This window comes from Xyrauchen texanus, chromosome 5 (assembly GCF_025860055.1).
Source record: "Xyrauchen texanus isolate HMW12.3.18 chromosome 5, RBS_HiC_50CHRs, whole genome shotgun sequence".
NCBI lineage: Eukaryota > Metazoa > Chordata > Actinopteri > Cypriniformes > Catostomidae > Xyrauchen > Xyrauchen texanus.
This window is the reverse complement of record NC_068280.1, coordinates 35490192-35511061: the sequence shown is the minus strand read 5'-3', so window position 1 is coordinate 35511061 and position 20870 is coordinate 35490192. Positions and strand designations below refer to the sequence as shown.

Below are 20870 nucleotides of genomic sequence, written 5' to 3'. Positions count from 1 at the left end.
TTATGGTCATGTTTAATAAAGTGTATTTTATCCTCATCATTAGGGAATACTTTTTGCATTGCATAGACTTACTATTGTAGTATTACTGTTCACTTGCATTATCAACTGTAGAATATAATGTAATAATAATAAAGTCTTCCATTAAACTTGTATCAGCCATTTCACGAGTATCACCTCTTAAATTGATAAGTGTAGTACAATACAAACATTAATTGTAGATAAAACACTTAAAAATCATATTAAAATATACTGTTAACTGGAGGTGATTGAGTCCCCTGTTTTCTATGTAAAAGTGCTTTGCATGTAGTGTCAGTAAAGCGTACGTCTAAAATTAATTCAGAATATGTAAATAAGAGTGTATTTTTTTTTTTTATTTAAGTTTTAAATGTTTAATTGTATAACATAATATCAAAATGAAAGCATGTTATGACTCCGGTTCTGTATATTTCCCAGTCACGATCACAGTCAATGTCCAGGTAAGCTCAAATAATGAGGTTCATCCCCCAGAAGAGCAGTGCCAAAACACGACTTGTGTAATGGGGCAGTGGTGGCTCAGTGGTTGAGGCTCAGGGTTACTGACCAGAAGGTCGGGGTTCAAGTCTCAGCACCACCAAGATGCGACTGTTGGGCCCTTGAGCAAGGCACTTAACTCCAGGTTGCTCCGGGGGCATTGTCCCTGTAATAAGCGCACTCTAAGTCGCTTTGGATAAAAGTGTCTGCCAAATGCGTAAATGTAATGTGTTCTTCTGCAAATTGCTTGCAATTTAACGTTTCATCCACAGATGTCGCTAGAGAGCACAAAGAAATGTAGTGCAGCTTTAATTTTATATCATCAGCCAAATCATCATGATTAAATCATGAATATTAGCCCAGCCCTACTTTGAATTGTGCCATTTCAAATGTCACTAAGGTAATATTTATCTGTGAGTGAAAATTAGAAGCAAATCAGTAGTTTGTGTAAATTAATTTGGAGGTGTCATGGAGTTAATTGTAGCTTTTTTTTAAAGCTTAATGAAAAATACAAATATATATTTTAACAAAAAATGTGCTAAAATAGCTACTTGTAATAATTGTGATGGGGGCAATAAAATATTGGTAGGATACCACTGGCGTGGGAATTTTATTTTTTAACCTTGCTCTAGTCTTTAATTTTCCTGCTGTGTATTTGACAGAGCTTTCTCCATGGCAACCAATCTACTCAACTGATCCTGCAGGCTTTCCCTATTCAGCAGCAAGCCACATTTTCTCCCTCACAACAACAACAGCAGCAGCAAACACAACAACAACAACAACAACAACAGCCTCAATTGAAGCCACAGACTCAAAAACAGCAGAAAGCTGCCTTCACTCATCAGACTGACAGCACTAGTGCCCAGTCTCAGTAGCATGGATTAACTCAATGGCCAATCAGATGGAATAGCCTGGTAACAACATGTCTCATATAGGTGTTTATTGGACATATGCTGTATTGATTGGAAACCCTCTTCCTGGCGACATCTTGTTATTAGGTGGAAGCTTCAGGCAGTTGCTTGGAACACCCCACCAGATGGTCACAGTGGTGACTGTGCAGAACGTTTCACAGCACCAACAGGTGGTTGTCAAGCTCCTTATTTATTTCAAAAAGCATAGAACTGCTAGCCTTGCATGGTCTTTGCCAAACAGAAAACTTTGGTCTTTTACTGTAAACAGTCCAAGAGTCTATTTGTACAGTCTAATGTATCATACCATGTAAATAGGCAAACGAAAAGAAACAAGATATTGAATATTTTATATGCTGCATGAAGTGTAAACTTTCATATGTACTTCCAGTTTTATGATTTCCATTTGTAAGTATTATTTTGGGGTTCAAGTCTAACATTATGCATATAGTGATGCTTTATTCTGTTGCCCTACCGTTTGAATAGCCTCATTGCATATAGTTAGGGTGCATCACAGTTTGTTCAGGAGGGTTTTAGAGGCAATAAGGTCAATTTTGCAGCTGTTAGTTTCTCCTTTTAGTTATTTTACCCTGTCTCTGACGCATACAAACAGAGTGCCTAGTTTCTGTTTATTTCTGAAATTCTTTTAGACATTTGATGCAAAGGAATTGAAATTTATGTGACGTTTTTCCAATTTAAGTGCCAAGATTGAGTTACTTCTTTTAAAAAAAAAAACCTACTTCCAGGTTGTGTGAGTTGAATGTTAATTTGCTTTTTAGCCGAGTCATACTCTTGTTCTAAAAAGTTGTGCTTTGCACCTTTCCCCATTTCTTATAGCACTTATTGTGTTAATACACACTAAAAATGGCCCATCTCTCTAGTGATTGTGATGTATTGGTCTTTTGATGTTTTTCTGTGTGCATGGATGTTCTGCAGGAACATGTTCTGCATTGTTTTTTGACATGTCATGAATAAGCCTTTAAATCCTTATTCATAAGTACTCCTTTCTTCCTCGTGGTTTTGGGAGCTATGCAAGAAGCCACATTCAAGACAAAGTATTATGTGTGACTGATAGAAGTTCAGAGTACTGTGAACCTCTTTGATACCATTATCATCAGGAAAATAATGATTATGTTGTACTTGTTTCTTCCAGTTTGTCTTGGAAAGTGTGTGCGTGCATGTGTGTGTGTGTGTGTGTGAGAGAGAGAAAGAGAGAGAGTGAGTGTGTGTGTGAAAGTGTAGGCTATTGTATCAATAACTGTTTGTGATTCTTCCAGTATCGCTGTGTGGGTTGCTATATGTTCACCCCAGCGATGACCAATCAGTTCTTGCGTTGCAGTAACTCAACATTTTAGATGTCTCCCATTTGCTTGTTAGCTATATACCTCAGAAATCCATATTGTTGAAAAAGATTTTATATAAGAAATATCCAAAGCAATTTTTATTTTCATATGGTAAAGGACTAAGAGTAAACAGTCTATCTGTGTATGGACCGGTAGCACTGTTAAAAGAGTAGAAAGGTTTATGGAACTGAACAGATTTTGACGTAGAACTAGTGCTGACTTATAAACTTCCAACTGTAAAGGTGCTGATCAAGTAGACACTAACTTTCTGCTGATTAATCCCATTCTCTTTTATAGTTGTGTTTCATGCACTGAAATCCCCAAGCGTGCAAGTTGTTACTTTTGAACCGATTTGGATCATTGTGTGTACAATCATAAAATACTTTAATGTCCCCACAAAAACGCTGCTGACAGGTTGAAGAGAGAATTGATTAGGACTTTGCGTAGCATTCCTGAATTTTTCAACCTTCTGTATCTTTACTTTTGAATACTTTGTATTTCTGTATCCAACCTGAGGAATGTGTTCTTTCAGAATAGAGTGATTGTTGTGTGTAGCCCCTGAACCTCTGAAGTTGATTATATGCATTGTTGAGCTGATGAAAATCAGTGAGTTAAGTGGTAAAAAAAATTATTCATCATAGAAAATAAGACTGTAAGTAAAAACGTATTTTTTTTAAATAAGTATGGTATACTCGGCCCTCCCAGTATCATGTTTTAATCCTAACATTGTTCACTATGTTAATTCTGAATTGCTGTGCACATTAAGTATAAAACCACCATGTTACCACAAAGAAATTAGGTTGACCTCAATGTGACTAAATTGTAAGAATTGTTCTCTGTCAGTTTACCAAAAACTGATCCTTTTCCCTCCATGATATTCAGTCTTGAAATAAAGCAAACAATGTTATTTGCATTCTCTTATGAGAAGTGATACAGAAGTGTCTGCTTTTGCATTTTTTAAGAAATTGCCCAGATTAAGCCTGTAATTGTAAAAAAATGTACAATTCATCCATTACAAATTATTTGTTACATTTTTATTTTCATTTAGTCTGTATCAAAACCATAGCATTATTTCCTTCTGGCCCTAAGTCATAACATACTCTACAATTACACAAAAAAAAATAGCTTACATGTCAGATATTTACATCATCAAATCTAAAATCTCAGCATTTTAAGTTACTTGTCACAGTCAACATTCAAATGTATTTCACAAGTCAGCATAAAAGTAATCCATAAGACTCCAGTGGTTTAATCAATGTCTTTTAAAGCGATCCAGTTGGTTTTGGGTGAGAACGGACTAAAATATTACCTTTTTTCCCCACTGTGCATCTTGCCATTTCAGTCCCTAGGCATGATCACGATTTCAAGCTTGATAACAGTCCCTAGTGCTTAATGCATGCACAGCACTACATGGCACTATAGGAAGTGTAATCGAGCTTGAAATCATGATAGCCAAGGAGATTGTTGTTGAGATGTAGTGTTAAAAAAGTTATATTTTGGTCCATTATCACACAAAACAAACAATAGGATAACTTCTGAAGATTTTTCAATTTATTAAACCACTGGAGTCTTATGGATTACTTTAATGCTGACTTGATCTCATTTTTGGAGATCTGGTCACCATTCAATTGCATTGTATGGACCTACAGAGCTGAGATATTCTTCTAAAAAAAAGTCAGTAAATGACAGCCTCATTCACCTTTGTGAACTAACACTTTAAGCTTTACTTTGTAGAATGGTATTCTTGGTCAAAGTTGTTCTGAAACTACCTATAGCCAAGTTAGCCTTGTTCAAAGAAAGGAAGCCAGTGTGTTATTACAGCAATCAAAATGTGATCATTTCAGTTTTACAAAGCAACAAACAACCTTTTACTTTTCATACATATATTCTTCAAAAGCTCAAATTCAAATATTCATTTCCAAACTTAAAAAAAAGTCAAAACGAGCATGTAAACAGGACTTATGTGTTGTTTTCTTTTATAAGTCTGACAAATATACCAGCTTAGAGATGAGGTGGTAGTCCTATAGACAATGATGCAATATAGCATTACAAATCAATAATGCATTATAACAGTCACTGAAAGAAATAGCACATGCTGAAACTAGTAGAGAAATGCATGTACAGGAACCTCAATCCATTGCTATTACTTAGGTGCTTTTGATATTCACACTTAAAACAGGACTCACATTGGATTCGTTATCCCTACCATTGATCTACCTTACTGTTTAGTCTAATAAAGTATTTCTCGTTGTTCACCCAGTCAAGAATGTAGTCTAAAGAACACACAACATGACGTTATTACGTTGTCACTCACTGCACTATGATGTTATCGGTAGAGTTAGTCATTTATCTAAATGTCTGGTGAGGTAACATTGTTAGATTCAGTGTCTGCATGCTTGGCTGGCTCAGTTTAATGGGTTGCCTCTCAGGATAGTGCCATGGTAGCTGCTCATGCACCCAAAATACTATGTTGATCGATACGATAAAATGGAGCCCAGCTGCATTAAGAGAAATCCAGTGTGTGATTCGCAGCTACAAGGAGTTACACGGCTGGGCTGCAAGTCTTGAGTAATTTGAAACATACTGGAAGTAGCATTGAGCCAAGCAGACAAGCCTTGGGATTGTCCTTTAGAAGCCACAATTAAAGACCCCATGAAATTAAAATGGAAGCTTTTTGGTTGTTAGTCCATGTCTGTTAGCTTTGAAGCCATTTATATGCTAGTGTACTCCTAAAAGTTGGTCAGCTGAAATTTTAGCAGATATATGCCTATATATGCTTTATAGTCTTTTTGTTCTGGAAAAATGGATTAATAATTACTCATCTTGCACTACACAGGATTTCATCCATTCAAATGCTCGCAAGAATGAGAATGTCCCTCCCCTTATACCACCTGCAACCAATTAGCAAGTAGCAAATCATTCATCATTGCTGTGATTTATCTCATTAATCTAAAGTTGACAATTAAAAAAAGGGACAAGCCATCCAATGTTTCATCAGGAAATACATCAACAAAGGACAGAAAGCTGCACGAGTCATTAAAGTCAGAAATGTAAGGCCACTGGCTTTGTTTAAGTCAAATCTATATGAGTAAACTGGTTCATAGGCAAAACAAAAATGTGACTTTGTGACTTCATACAGCCTGTTGTTCCAGGAAAACATCATTGGTGGCTTGCAGCAGGGGTTGAGTCGAGGCTGTTGAGCTGCCCACTGAACTCAGCCTTTGCACCCTCTGCAGGCCTGGAGGAACAAATGCCTCACAACTGCTGCTTGTACTGAGATTCAGGTAATCCTGTAAGACAGAATTGCAAACTTACCAAAAATAAGCTGGTATAATACTATAACTGGCATCTATATCTATTTTTGAGCAGTGTTATTAAGAATGTTCAGTAGAGCTAACCCGGAGTTAAAACATACATGTTTGGTGGTCTCTGACAGCAGCAGTTCAGTCCTTTCCACCAGTTTCTTAAAGGTTGGTCTTTTTAGGGGGTCAGCACTCCAACACCATCTCATTACTTCATAACTGATAATACATACACAAATGTCTCGTAATTAAGTTCATGCTATATACATACACACCTTTATTGATATTACAGCACTTTATTGATATTCCTCAAACATGTTTCTTTTTCTTCTCCACAAAGGTAATAATTCTGAATGAACCACCTAATGTACAGATTCCATTTAAACATTATTGTATATAATTTCAGTTTAAGTGTGCTATCTATTTTTCATATATATCTTTATAATAATTTTAAGACTAAAAACCAAAGCTTTCCTAAAACTTTAAAACTATTCTTATGCTGCCTATATTTGCATTTCCATCAGAAAATGCAAATATAGTTATATATAATTCACACACAGATAATAATGAATATGCATGCATATATTATGAAATGTAAATTCCCTTACATTTCAATTGGGGCAAACTCAGGCTCGCACATTCTGTATCCATCTTGTATCATCTTATAGAACGTAGATCCAACTGGAACTCCAGGATATGGTGTGTTACCTGCAGACAGTTTCACTTTATAGTACTCTGATAGCAAGTGACTTATAGACACTAAGATCATGTAATCTGACTCATACAGACCAAGAGAGAAGATCTCCCACAGTAAGATGCCGTAGGACCAGACATCACTCTCAAACGTATACACGCAAGCAAACAGACTCTCTGGGGACATCCACTTCACTGGGAGACGCGCCTGAACAGGAAACGCATCATTAATGATGCTGAACAATGATTTAACACTTTCAGATCATTTTTCAGTATGGTTGTTGCAGTTATAGCAACTGTGGGGTTAGTAATATGGTATCAAATTCATAAATTGCCCACAATCTTAAAGGTGTTCTTAGTCGTTTTTTTGTTTATGTTGCACTGGACAATATAAAGCAGCCTTCTTGGACTTATACTGACACCTAGTGTTGTGGATGTAGCATCACGCCAATGCAATAGTGTGCAGTTACTGATGCCATTGTAGAAATGTGCTATTTCCAATAAACAATTAATTTATTCCATGAGCGAAATTGTCAGATAACCAGGATAACTGTGATAAAAAGTAGCATTCAGTTGGTCATTAGGTATTTATTTGGCTGGTCATATTAGGGCACCGATATGACTAGAGTCTTAATCTCAAGTGAGTGTGCATGATTTCAAACACTTTTCAAAAGTCCTATTCATTTCTTCATTAGGGAAATCTTTTTTAATGAGGAAAAATTGCACCTTTAAATCAATGGTTCATTTACTGTGTAAAATCAAAAAGATATGTTGAATATGGATGTGGAGCCTGACAGTAAATGAGAGTGTGGTGAAAGATACACACATTCCCTCTCAGGACATAGCTGGAATCTTTAGTGATGTCACGAGCCAGACCAAAGTCACATATCTTTGCTAACCGACCCCGAGTCAGTAAAATGTTCCTTGCAGCAAGATCTCTGTGGATACACTTAACACACACACACACACACAAGTGAACACACATAAAGCAATGTAATAGTCAAAAGAACATGCATATGAGAAACGCATAACACTTATTACCAACATCAAGATTTTAAGATTCAAATTTATATAAATGTAAAAATGAAAGTGTTTATTTTAGGACTTGTTACAGTACTTGTCTTGTGGTGTGACAAATTATACATATACATTTTTACATAAATTACAAAGTATATTTTTAGCATGTCACACCGCAGGACCAAGTATTTTATGTCAACTACTCATTCACTATTAAGACAATCACATGTCTGTTCTCTTTACAAAAATGTGTTACCTCACACAATTTAACAACACTTATTGTACAATTATTACACTATAATTAACAGGTCTGCATGTATAACCTACACTAAAACCACTACTGAGGTAAATAAATGTAATACACAACACTTACATGTTTGGATGTGAGGAAATCCATGCCTTTAGCTACTTGATATGAGAAGCTGAGTAAATCTTCAGTATCCAAAGAGAGATCATCTTTATCATCACACCATTCTGAGAGGAGAGACAGAGATGATACAGACTAGAAAGTGCAATATAATGGAAGGTGATGTGAAAAGTGGCTGTAATTTGTTTTATTATATTGTGATGGGCCTACCTGTCTGATTTGATCTCTTCTGGTATGACCTCATGGGCATGTAACCATTATCAGTATCTTCTCTGTGCACACACACATACAGTACAATAGGTGGTGTATTACAATACAATTACATAACAAAGGACATTTATTCTATTGCAAATGTTAGACCACGTCACACACACACTCATCTCTCACAATGAAGGCTGTGTTTGGCTGAGCAGATTTTTGTAATATCCATCTCCTGTTTTGGAACTGAAAAACGCATCCCTTTTTCTTCTGAGGAAGTTCAACAGGTCACCATAGCAACAGTATTCTGTAATCACCAGAGTAGGGCCTGTTGGAAAAAGAAAGTGCTCCATAAACTTTCTCTTAAAAGGCACATACAGTAGGCTTAATCTTAACATAAATTTGAAACTGTTCCTCAAACAAATCATATGGCTCCAGAAGACTTGGTATATAGCGCACAAGTCAAATGGACTAATGTGTTTGACTACTGTGATCACTTTGAACTGTTGTTATATGGAAAGGGGGAGTGTGTACATTCTTCAAAATGTATCTTTTTGTGTCCCATGAAATATAACAGCATATGGGTTTGGAACAAAATGAGGGTGAGTAAATAATGATAGAATTAAAATTTTTGGGTGAACGATTTCTTTAATCACTTACCTCCTACTGTACAAGCTCCAAGCAAGTTGACAATGTTTATATGGTTGCCAAGGTAACTCAGAACTTTCAGTTCAGACATTAGAGCCTCTTTCTCAGTCGAGTGAGCACTCGCTTTGGACAAAATCAACAGACACGCACACACATAGAAATGTACATAAATACAAATTAGATTAAAAACACATGAGCAAAACATTAGATGTTCTCCATTATGACAACCGATGTTTGTTTTTTGTTTTTTACACATAAACATTAACTCAAAAACAGTAGATTTAGATACTGTAAATACTCACGTTTTAGCATTTTTACAGCAACAGTGGTCACTGTGTCTGCTGAGCAGAGTCCATATGCTGTAGCAGCTACAACTTTACCAAATGCTCCAGAGCCAAGGCTTTTTCCTACAAAAAATAAAATAAAAAAAACATTTAGAAGATATTTTAATATTGCATTCAATACTGACTCATTGTAATATTATCCAGTTACAAAAAGTGCAACAGTTCGATGTGATACACTAGAAAAGAAAAATGATTGCTCTTGTGTGTGCTAGTGGCTACTTAAAGGTGCTATATGTAATATTTTTACTGTACTAAATCATCAAATGACTATAATTTGTCATTAGAGAATTAGGAAACATGCTAAGTTGAAATACTGGCTTCAGCCAATATATTCTACTTTGAAGATTCCATTCCGGGCCAGAATATCTGATTATGTTTTAGCCTGTGTGATCCAGCACACTGTACACTCTCTAATAGTGTTTCAACATCATCGGGTTGCCAGATTTGAAAAACACTGTGTGCTGCAGCCATGGAAGCCAGCAAACGAACTCGATCAGAGATAACAGATTCCACCCGAGTTAAAAGCCTCGCCATCCATCTAAAAACCACCATGACCAGAAGCGTAGTAAAACAAGGATAAATATTGGAGATGCCTTTGGAAGATGGAGACAGCTTAAACCCCAGAAATCCTTTAAAACGGTTGGCTAAGTTTCTCCTTAACAGATAAGCATTGAGCGTCATTCTGGCAACCCGCATGAGCTTCAAGTCTGGGGCGGGGTAGACAACTCTCCAATATTTTCAGTTTGGACTGCAGTACCCATTTCAAATGCTTGTTGTCAATCTTGCTGAGTCATCTGTTATCATGTTGTTCACGTTTCTCTGTGTATGTGCATTTACCAAAACGCAGCCTTTCTCGTGGAAACTCCCATTTGGAGTCATACGGCAACTGTGTAGGGTCTATGTAGGTATAATTGTTGCCATCAAAACTGTCAATCACCTTCCAGTGGATCTCATATTTGGGTTTCTATATGTGAATAATGACAAGCAGACAGTGCAAGTAAAATAAACAAACACAGATATAAAAAAAAAATCTGAAATATTACTTACAATAGAGTGCAACAGTGAATGTAAAAAATATTTTTGCATTCTGTTTTCCCATGGGGATTTTTATTTTATTTTAAATAACGTCACTAAAGAGTGTTGAAGAGACAAAAAGACTGTAAAAAGTCTTCTTTCCATAATCTTTCCATAAACTATTGTGAATAATATATATCATAAGAAATGGTAAAACGTAAATCTATAGACTTATAGATTTGGATTAAAACTATAAACACAGGGAAGTCACGTGACACTATGCGAGTTTCTGAGTTTTTTTTTTTTGTGATTAACATTTTATTTTAATTGATTCATATATTAAACAAAGAAAAGCAAAACATATACCAACAGAATCAATACTTAACCCCCACTATTACCCACATTGGTCACACATGATTATAGACACACAAAAAATATAATAATCACACACATTAATCTCTTCACTTTGGAGAGCCTTCCAAAAATGCCAGATATTTGCCCCATTTCCCCACTAACAAGTCCAAATTCCCCAGTCTTCTAAGATGAACCTTCTTCAAAAGCCACCATCCTCCAAGCACCACTCCTGAAATGGGGGCACTCCAGCCAACTTCCATCCCCTTAAATCTGTCTGGCAATCATGACACTGGTTAGGACCCAATTTTGATGTGCTTATTCTCTATATTGATGACTCGTTTTGGAAGTGGTGCACAGAAATGGGGAGGGTGAGGATCTGTGATTTGTTTGATGGGGAAATAGGGCAGTTATTTGGCATTTTTAGGGGACTCTCTGGGAGGAGCTGTGGAGAGAGAAGTATAGTTTTAAATGTGTATATTATTATATTTGTTTTTTGTGTGTATATTTGACCACAGGAATATTCGTTGGGTTTCAGGGTGGGGTTGGTGATTGGGGAAGGGGAGGGGTAATAGTGGGGGTTAAATGTTGATTCAGTGTATATATGTTTTGTTTTTCATTGTTCTATGTATGAAAAAAAATTAATTGGAAAAAGTATAAAAACAATAGACTGTAAGTTCAATGCAAAATCTCTAAATAAATACAAATATATAAGTAGTTTGAAAGTGTCTCAACTACGTAATTCACAATGTTTCTCTTTTGCTGCGATTTATATTGGTATCGTCAACTTTAATGATTGGTGGATCTCTCTCTCTCGAATTAAGGGTAGTGCAGTTCTCCACCAGACATTTGCCTGATTTAAGAAAAAAATAATTAGTTTAACTAATGTTTCTTGAACGCGGAAGTGTTCTGCAATTCGACTGTTTTTGATTTCCGGTCTCCAGTGTTTTCACTCACATCGGTGTATTCATAGCAGGTATTATTTAATTTAATTTAAGGTATTACATTTGTAAACATTTTCAAAAAACATGTACTTCAAAGAGTCGAGATGAGTGCCTGATATGAGTGTGTAGATGACATGAAGCGATGATCCGAGTTGAGTTACATTTATATCATTTACTACTTTAAGTTGATATGACAGCCAAAAACTGCACAAGTTGAGCCTGAAATACATTTTTTATCCAAACAAATAGCGTTGCTTTCCGCTTGGATCACTCATTTCGGTAGTTTTTACATTGGGTCTCGAGACCAGAAGCATAAAAGAGGCAATTAGAATCATCATGGTGCCGACCATTGGTTGCTCAGGAAAATGTATACCATTGCCTAATAATCTCTGAACTCAGACTTTTACTTTCAGAACCTTATTGTTGCACTCTATTGGAGCTACTTCATTCAAAGTATAAAGAATTTTGTGTTTATATGTACACATACAATTATATACACAAAGTATATACCGATGTATTTTGTGTGTTGTGACTAAATACCTGCATGTATTTATACAGTAGAACCACCAGAATGAAGCTCAGCAGAACAGCAGTGGACACAACACCAGACAACAGAGGCGTGAAGAGTTTATGAGGTACAGTTCGCTCTGGGTAGATATGTACATGCCCACACATAAAAACATATCCATGGATATAAACATGCTCACAAATATATAAAGACCAAATACATGTTTAAAACAGATACAGTGTAATTCCTCTTAATTTACTGTGCCATTTTAATTAAGCTAGAGTTTATGTGTGAGTGTTTTAAATCTGTTGTTCAGAGGATTTTAAGAGTTTAGTGTCAGTAACAAATCCTAATGTGCACACACTGCACAAAATTATAATCCCCCCAGATCTGTCAACAAGCCTGGTGTGTGTGTTTGTGTGTGTGTGTGTGTGTGTGTGTGTGTGTGTGTGTGTGTGTGTGTGTGTGTGTGTGTGTGTGTGTGTGTGTGTGTGTGCGTGTGTGTGCATGTGTGTGTCTTGGGGAATGGGGTTACTTAGCTATACTTTGAGTACAAAAAAACACTTATTTTACAACCTGTGGCAGTGTTACACATAATGCGTGTTACTATTGTTAATTGTTATAGAAATAGCTATGACAATATGTATGTAAAAGCAGATCTAATTACACAGTAGGAACATTAGTATCACTCATTAATTACTGAGGTAAATACACAGAAACATGAACACTGTAAAACAAAGTGTCACCCAAATTGTTAGCTAAATCTTTGGGTGTGTGTCTCACCACTGATGGAAAAAAGAGTGTAGGCGTGCTCGCCCTGCGTTGTTGCCAAACACTCAAGAGTATGATATTTCCCTTTGCTGACATTTAGTCGACTCTCTACTTCGCTCCGTCCAAACTCTGACCCTGAGACTGTTACCACTGCAACCTCCTCATCTGCCTGTGTCGAATTCACCAGGTTGGAGCACCTATCAGAGGTCAGAGTATTTTTATATATGCTAAAAAGCCAAAAGAATATGACCAATCACAACTTTTATGATCGTAGAACATTTGTACCACATTTTGTCTTCTATTAAACACTTTCCAGTTCTAAATGGCTTTGTGAAACTGTAATCTCTTGAGAATATTACTATGGAATAATGTATTTAAATCAAATGAATATGTTAGAAACATGTAGTATTGTATGGCTGTTACATGTGAGTGGTTTATTTAAATATGTGGGTGAGTCATACCTTTTATGTGGTAGCTCGCAGTAAAACCAAGATATTTTGGGGACAGGATATCCTGAAGCAACACATCTCACCTGTCCATCAACCGGCCCCTCCTGAGAAACAATCACAGGTTTACCTGAATGAGAGAATGAGACAAGAAAGAGGCAGAAAATTAAGCAAACTACCACTGTATTTACATTAAGAATGTTTTACAATGAATAAATATTATTCTGTCATTCTTCTGAACTCACAAATAACATGGACGGTGAATGACTGATTGACAGATGCATATTTGTGATTGGCTGAGAAAGTGTAGATCCCACCCTCTGACCCATGAACTCGAACCAGTCTCAGTTCACTGATGTATCTGTAACGTTTACATAAGAAATTTAACCACCTTTGTGCAATGTAATGCACCTTTAATATTTATGTCTGTTTACCAGTTTTAGAATTTAGGTCACTAATGTTGATTTAAAAACACATCAAACCGTATTGGGGTTTTAAGATAAGCTTCAGATAAAGAATAAGCAAAAACTTTAGCCCATCAATAAACTAACAGTAAAGATTTGTGTTTAAAAAACATGTGCAGATGTGTGTACCTATACTGCTGGTTGTGTAGCGTAATGACATGCTCGGATGTGTTTTTGAGCTGTTGGTTGTTGTAGGTCCAGTAGACATCCTTGGGTTTGGGGTATGATATCATCTCCATGCTCAGAGTCAAGCTCTCTCCCTCTCTCACCTCCACCTTGCTGTCCTCTCCCTCTGTGAGGTTAATGAAACCACGCTCTGCCACACACACACACACACACACACACACACACACACACACAACAGTCCTGTTGTTTAGACTGGAATACGTCTTTTGCTGAAAATGGCAGGGTTTGGGGGCCTGGTAGCTCAGTGGTAAAGATGCTGGCTACCACCACTGGAGTTTGCGAGTTTGAATCCCAGGCCGTGCTGAGTGACTCCAGCCGGGTCTCCTAAGCAACCAAATTGACCCGGTTGCTAGGGAGGGTAGAGTCACACGGGGTAACCACCTTGTGATCACTATAATGTGGTTTTCTCTCATAAGGGCACGTGGTGAGTTGTGCGTGGATGCCGCGGTGGGTTTCGTCAAGCCTCCACACGTGCTATATCTCCGCGGTAACACGCTCAACAAGCCACGTGATAAGATGCTCGGGTTGACAGTCTCAAACGTGGAGGCAGCTGAGATTCATTCTCCACCACCCGGATTGATGAAAAAGGTGAAAAAAATAAAGAAAATGGCTGGGTTTGACAAAGTCCAAAATTATTTGGAAGGCTGCAAATGACTACAATTTGATAAAGTAGAAATAAAGCTATGTATGTTGGCTTTGTCTCACATTTCTCACCATAAACTTCCAGATTAACAGTTGCCAGCGAGGCGCCCCTCTCATTCTGTGCTTGGCAGCGAAAAACTCCAGAGTCGCTCATCTTCACAGATTTAATCCAGAGCGTTGCTGAGCGTTGATATCCTCGAGAGCCAAGCAGGATGTGAGAGTTATGGGTCACCAGTGCAATCTAAATCATTATTGAGATAATAGAACTGTCAATGTTAGGAATTGTGCTGTGACAACTTAAGGGATATGTGAGTATGTGTGTGTGTGTGTGTGTGTGTGTGTGTGTGTGTGTGTGTGTGTGTGTGTGTGTGTGTGTGTGTGTGTGTGTGTGTGTGTGTGTGTGTGTGTGTGTCTAACCCCTTCAGAAGGGATGCTCCAATTCAGGTGGAAATCATGGTTGATGTTGATGGTACTACAGCTGATCTCAAACTCCTGATCCTGGATCAGAATCACATTTTCTGATCTGGATAAGCTGATCGCTGGCACTGTCACTGGGACTGTTACAAACAAACATGCAATAAAGCTTTATTTATCTTTGAGATATACTGATATATCATGATAATGATATACAAAATTATTCCAACATCACACTGAAATGTGTCCAGCGCAAGATATATCAAAAACAGTAACTGTATCTCTTTCAGTTTCGTATTTTGTATCATCATTCTCTTATCTCCTTCTTTCCCTCTAACACTGTGGCTCTCAACTGGTGGGTCATGATTCAAAATGGTTTGCAGGCAGGGCCACAGCAAGGTATTCTGGGCCCCCAGACTGTATATTGCTCTGGGCCCTTCTCCTATTTATAAATAAAGTTTAGAATTTGTTGTGGGTCCCCCTGGACCGTTGGGCCCCTAGAATCGTTACCAACTTTCACCCCATTAACTTCACCCAGGTTGCAGGTCTGTTCAAATAGGGGCAGCATGGAGAAACAAAGCTAAACGCAAATAATAAAATGCAACTACACATACGTATAATCATGCATAGTTGTGATAGCTAGGAAATAAGAAATAATGTACGATATGCCAGTCATTATCGTAAATAAACCCCCAACAGCGTGATCAGGACCATGAAGTGATCAATGCTGTGATTGACTAATGAATGAATGAAGCATTACAGATAATTGTGTGATAACAATCTTTAAGGGAGGACAAATAGCATCCCATATCTTGTTGTGTTCAAACATACTATGGTATTTTGGCAGAAATTCATTAAAGGAATATTCCAGGTTCAATACACATTAAACTCAATTGACATCATTTGTGGCTTAATGTTGCTTACCACAAAAATGTATTTCGACTCATCTCTCTTTTTCATTAAAAAAAGTAAAAATCGAGGTTACAGTAGTTGTTTCCATCCAAGCTGCAAATTTAATTTATGTGAAAAATCGGAATATCACAAGTAAAATGTGCAAATACAGCTGCGTTACCATCCCATGTGTTCATACCGCTCTGCGGTACAGATCAAGTTTGTATTCCATTTATTTTTCTCTGCAAACTCTAGACATGGTTTGGATTTTCAGGACCGGTATTTTAGAATGACCTGAGCAACATTTCAGGTGAGATGATTGGTCCGCTGGTCAGTCCAGTTATGAACTAAATATTCAGTCACATGACCTCAGTCACATTTTTTGATGCGCATCTTGTATTCCTAGTAAATGTAATTTGTATTGAATAAAAAATGTATCCACCTCAAGCAAGCGTATATGTTTTTGATGCATATTTTGGAGATTTTATAAGCAACTTGGTGTTTCCATCCAGCCATTTTTATGCAACATCCAAAATGTGGATAGAAATACATAGACGGAAACCCAGATAGTGAAGCACTTACAATGGAAGCGAATGGGGCCAATTTTTGGAGGATTGAAAAGGCAGAAATGGGAAATGTGCTTACATTAAATTGTTCAGTTAAAACTTGTGTATTATTGAAGTTGTAAAGTTGTTTAAATCATTGTTTACAGTCATTTTAAGGTTTATGCTGTTACGTTTTCATGGCAACAGAGTTGTAAAATTACATATAACTTTTCTCAGAAAAGGTTAGTAAGTGATTTTATCACACTAAAATCATGTTAACATGCATATTGTTTATGTCTTGTGGCTATAACTTTGAAACGGATTGGCACATTCACATCCGTTGTAGGTTCCTCAATGGAACCCAGATTTTTACTTCTTTTAGAAAAGGAGGGACAAGTCCAAATTAATTTTTGTGGTAATCAAAATTATGCCACAAATACTGTCAATTAAGCTTAAACTGTATTGAGCACAGAATATTCCTGTAAAATTCCTGTAAACCCTGAAGTATGTAATTTCTTTGAAACTAGTGCCACTGAACGGAATTGCAAAAATAAACAAACAGGTACCCGAATACACCCTGCTGTTGTTGGTCAAACAAATATATAGTCCTTCCCTCAAGGCACACCACTGCTTGAGTCTATGCAGGTTGCTCAAAACAAACACAGCACTTAATGTCAAAGGTTGGGAACCACTACAATGACATACAAACCACCATACACATACCTAGCCGCACATCCAAGTTATACTGGCTTGATGTCACAGGTGCTCCATCCATCTCCCCTGCACAAATGTAGCAGCCCTCAAAGGCTTTGGAGACATTTCTAATTGTAATCCCTCTCTGAGGGTTCGTGGTGTAGTTTAGACCACGAGGCAGGGTGTAGCCAGCACAGGTAAGCAAGGACAGGTGACTGACAGCTGGATCTGTTACTGAACAAGGAAGAGTGCCGTCCTCTCCTTCCCTCACCAGAAGACCGTTCACCATGGAGCGCACAAATGCATTTTCCAAATCTGCAAAAGAAAGTGAATGGAAAGGCAGAGGGAGATAGAGAAAAGAGCAATGAAAAAGGCCAGAGAAATAAAATAAGGAAAGAAAAGCAAAATATAAAACAATGAGGAAACAATGAGTGTGTCCAAGAGCTTTATCACACAATCAGACTGTTCAAATACCTACATCATTCATCAGTCAACAATAAGCCTACATCAAATGAAATAAATTAGACCACATTCACACTAAGGTGTGGTTTGAGCACACAGCTTAAGGGCACGCATTTGTGCTGCTACAAAAGACCTATTCAAGTTTTAATAGTGTGGGAATTGAGGCCAACTGCATAAACATACACATTCAAACACACCTTTCACATAGATGTAGATGGAGCTCTTCGCTCCCGTTTCTGTGTTCTCACAGGTGTAACGGCCCATATGCTGCATCTGTGTGGAAACAAGGAGGATGACGCTGGCACGATCTTCCTCTCGCTCTCCATCGATCCGCCGACCTTTTTCTCGCAGCCACCGCACCCTGCCCGTTCTTGCCGCTGCATCATCATGACAGCGGAGGTCCAGTTGTCCACCTTTGAGTATCACCAGATGAGGGGCATCGGGAGTTATAACAGGTTTAAACCACCCTGGAAAACAAACACACAAGCCAGTTCACTGTCTAAATCAGGTTCAATTCAATGGCAGTATTCTTGCAGTATTTCTAAAGGATAGACCTTTTTTACTATAAATTCTCCTCCTGCTCAGTAGGTGATGATATGCACAGATAATTGTGAATCACCAAAAACAACATACAAAACCACTGTTAGAGAAAATACATATTTGTGTAATTGGACTTTAAACCTTATAGTTACAGAGATATTAACAACAGCCCCGGTCTCCTATACAGAGCAAATTGCTTTGGATAAAAGTATCTGCTAAATGAATAGCTTGCTATTAACTTTAACAGATGATAAATGAAAAACGTACTTTTGACCCATATATAAAAGCTAGAGGTGTAATACAGTACAAACTCCTTTTTAATAGAAAAATAGCAATGTAGTTGTAAATAAATAAATTAAAAGATAAAGTACACTTTAGGGTTAAACAAGTAAGGCTGTCTTCTCCCGTCATCCACATTACTGCACCACGACCATGACAAATATCTGTTACTTCATTATGATCCATTAAAATAGGACGTCACTGATCAGGACAATTAAAGGAAAGTGGAAAGCAAGTGGACTCAGCAGGCAAGGAAAGGGTTGCATTAGTCAGTTACGCAGTTTTCTTAGGAAACCGGAACGCTGAAGATCTAATTTGCCTAAACCGTTCTGAGCTTTCCCGCTAAAGCACTCACTGAGCCACTGCTAAACACACACGCCGACTATGACGACACCAGTGGACATGGAACTAAAACCCCGCATAATTAATCAAAACAATATTTATTGTAACATTCACTTCGCGCGCCCGTTGACATTTCTGGGATTTACGTCAAATTTGTTTAGGTGTGTTCTAATCACATTTAGAACGCGTTTACAAAGTGCCCTACATTACAAAGCATGTTATATTGGTTTTGGGGTTATTGCATTGTCTGCTTCAACCTTAAATGAATTATTACTGAAATAGTGAAAACATGTTGCACCTGTAAACAGAATACACCTGTAAGTGAACCTTGTTCTCCCGACAGAATGCATCACTAACTAAAGGTACAGCACAGGCGCTCTTTATTAATCATTTCTCATCTCCACCAGGAAACAGAAAGCTGACCGTTAGTTGAGAACAAGTGACACGGCGTGTAACTGTTATCATTGTATTTCACTTTTGATCGTTATGTTGACCGTATTCTTATGGAACGTTCACACCGAACACGTCCTTGCGCTAAAAAACAAACACAGAACTAGAAGCAGCACCACGAACACAGTTGTCTCGGGACGTATTTTAACTTATTTGAACTGACGGCGTCTAAAAAACGAGGTGCACCTGCGCGAGACGCAACAAAAAAATAGGCCTCAGCATATTTTATTTGTTTTTGTGGTTTTCTTTTTCGTTTTTTTTTTTTTTCGATTAACGCATTTCAGTTTCATAACAATATTCCATCTAATTGAAATGTGAATGTTTAACCAAATAAATTAATAAAACTTTTGGGTTTAACATTTTATTCAAGGATTACTCAATTGAAATGGTTGGAATTTTGCTATGATTTCGAAATGTAAATTTTTTATTTTATTTTATTATTTTATAATCTGCGCGGAAGGACACAATAGTTCGGTGAGAATGCCCCCGTTCTGCCTTGAATTAATATGACGTACGCGGCTCTTATTACACGCTAATTAATTATATAGGCCTACTAAGTGCTCAACACAAGAGGTTCGCGCGATATACAAATTACCAACTACCCGATAAACTACAATTAATTACGAATCAGTTCAATACATAGGCTACAAAGATAAATGTATTTTTTTATTATACGACGCATTTTGAATAAAGTAAACTAACTGAGTGCTCCAAGTACATTAACAGATGGATTAACGGTCATCACAGAAACATCTGTCCTTAAAAACAATCGGCTCATTCACTGGATATTAATCATCTACTCATAATTTAACTGAACATACATTGGGATTGTGAAGACTATTTCCACGCCAACATATCTGTAAAAATAAGGCGTATTTTATCTTATCTGAACAATTGAACGTATTAATGGCATGTTCTTACCTTCAGGTAAAATGAATAAAAGTAGAAATGTGCGCAGAAACCAAGCATGACCCATTCTGTTTGCACGACTGATCCACAACTGACCAAACGTCCTCAGCTCGCTCGCTCGCTCTCTCTCTCTCTCTCTCTCTCTCTCTCTCTCTCTCTCTCTCTCTCTCTCTCTCTCTCTCTCTCTCTCTCTTTCCCAACAGCAAACTGAAGGTTTGACAAAGGTTTTTGGTATATAGCGGTGCAGGACATCGTCAGTCCAGATCACATGTTCTTACAGGAAACTGAAACAGAATGTGAATTAGCACTGGCGTTGTTAAGGGGGCTAATTGAAATATTCATTATCTTAAGTGGAGGATTTTGGACTGTGTCGCATCTCTTGGGGCAATTCAGCAGTTCAGTCACCTCAGTGTTGCCAAGAACCACTGTCATGGAATTAAAACGTATTCCGCTGAAAGCCCTCTCATACACACATTAATCAATAGCGTTTATAAAATGTTGCAGCTCTGTAGTGACGTGCTGTCTGCTGACCAGAATCATCTAGATGTGTGTGTGTGTGTGTGTGTGTGTGTGTGTGTGTGTGTGTGTGTGTGTGTGTGTGTGTGTGTGTGTGTGTGTGTGTGTGTGTGTGTGTGTGTGTGGTTTAGCTTACAAACTGGTAATTACAAGGGTATTATGCTATAATGAGG

The 20870-nt window shown here is 37.5% G+C and overlaps 2 protein-coding genes across 3 annotated transcripts in view; one reads left to right on the top strand and one right to left on the bottom strand.

The window, feature by feature from the left end:
* The window catches only part of LOC127643976 (circadian locomoter output cycles protein kaput-like), a 34559-nt gene extending 30871 nt beyond the window's left edge, over positions 1 to 3688 (top strand). For both annotated transcript variants that reach the window (XM_052126949.1, XM_052126948.1), the window contains one exon: positions 1173 to 3688. In XM_052126949.1, the coding sequence (XP_051982909.1) occupies positions 1173 to 1385 (213 nt within the window). In that variant the 3' untranslated portion in view covers positions 1386 to 3688. The remainder of the gene's footprint in view (positions 1 to 1172) is intronic.
* Positions 3689 to 3811: 123 nt separating this feature from the next.
* Positions 3812 to 20287, bottom strand: LOC127643983 (mast/stem cell growth factor receptor kita-like). The gene is made up of 21 exons (XM_052126959.1): positions 20194 to 20287; positions 17859 to 18128; positions 17230 to 17514; positions 15074 to 15213; positions 14729 to 14897; positions 13958 to 14144; positions 13610 to 13725; positions 13380 to 13494; positions 12931 to 13115; positions 12180 to 12286; positions 10168 to 10294; positions 9289 to 9393; positions 8999 to 9109; positions 8528 to 8666; positions 8351 to 8412; positions 8147 to 8247; positions 7583 to 7705; positions 6853 to 6964; positions 6672 to 6771; positions 6177 to 6282; positions 3812 to 6051 (listed from the first exon to the last, which is right to left on the bottom strand). The coding sequence occupies exons 1-21, from the start codon at positions 20246 to 20248 to the stop codon at positions 5893 to 5895; spliced, it is 2874 nt and encodes a 957-aa protein (XP_051982919.1). The 5' UTR covers positions 20249 to 20287; the 3' UTR covers positions 3812 to 5892.
* Positions 20288 to 20870: the final 583 nt, after the last annotated feature.

Excerpts from the sequence above, each read along its gene's own strand:
- LOC127643983 (XM_052126959.1), bottom strand. The coding sequence starts at position 20,248 with ATGGGTCATGCTTGGTTTCTGCGCACATTTCTACTTTTATTCATTTTA. Across the intron at positions 18,129-20,193 it reads TTTATTCATTTTACCTGAAG|GGTGGTTTAAACCTGTTATA; the intron begins GTAAGAACATGC and ends TTTGTTTTCCAG. Across the intron at positions 13,495-13,609 it reads ATTCACCGTCCATGTTATTT|GTAAACCTGTGATTGTTTCT; the intron begins GTGAGTTCAGAA and ends TCTCTCATTCAG.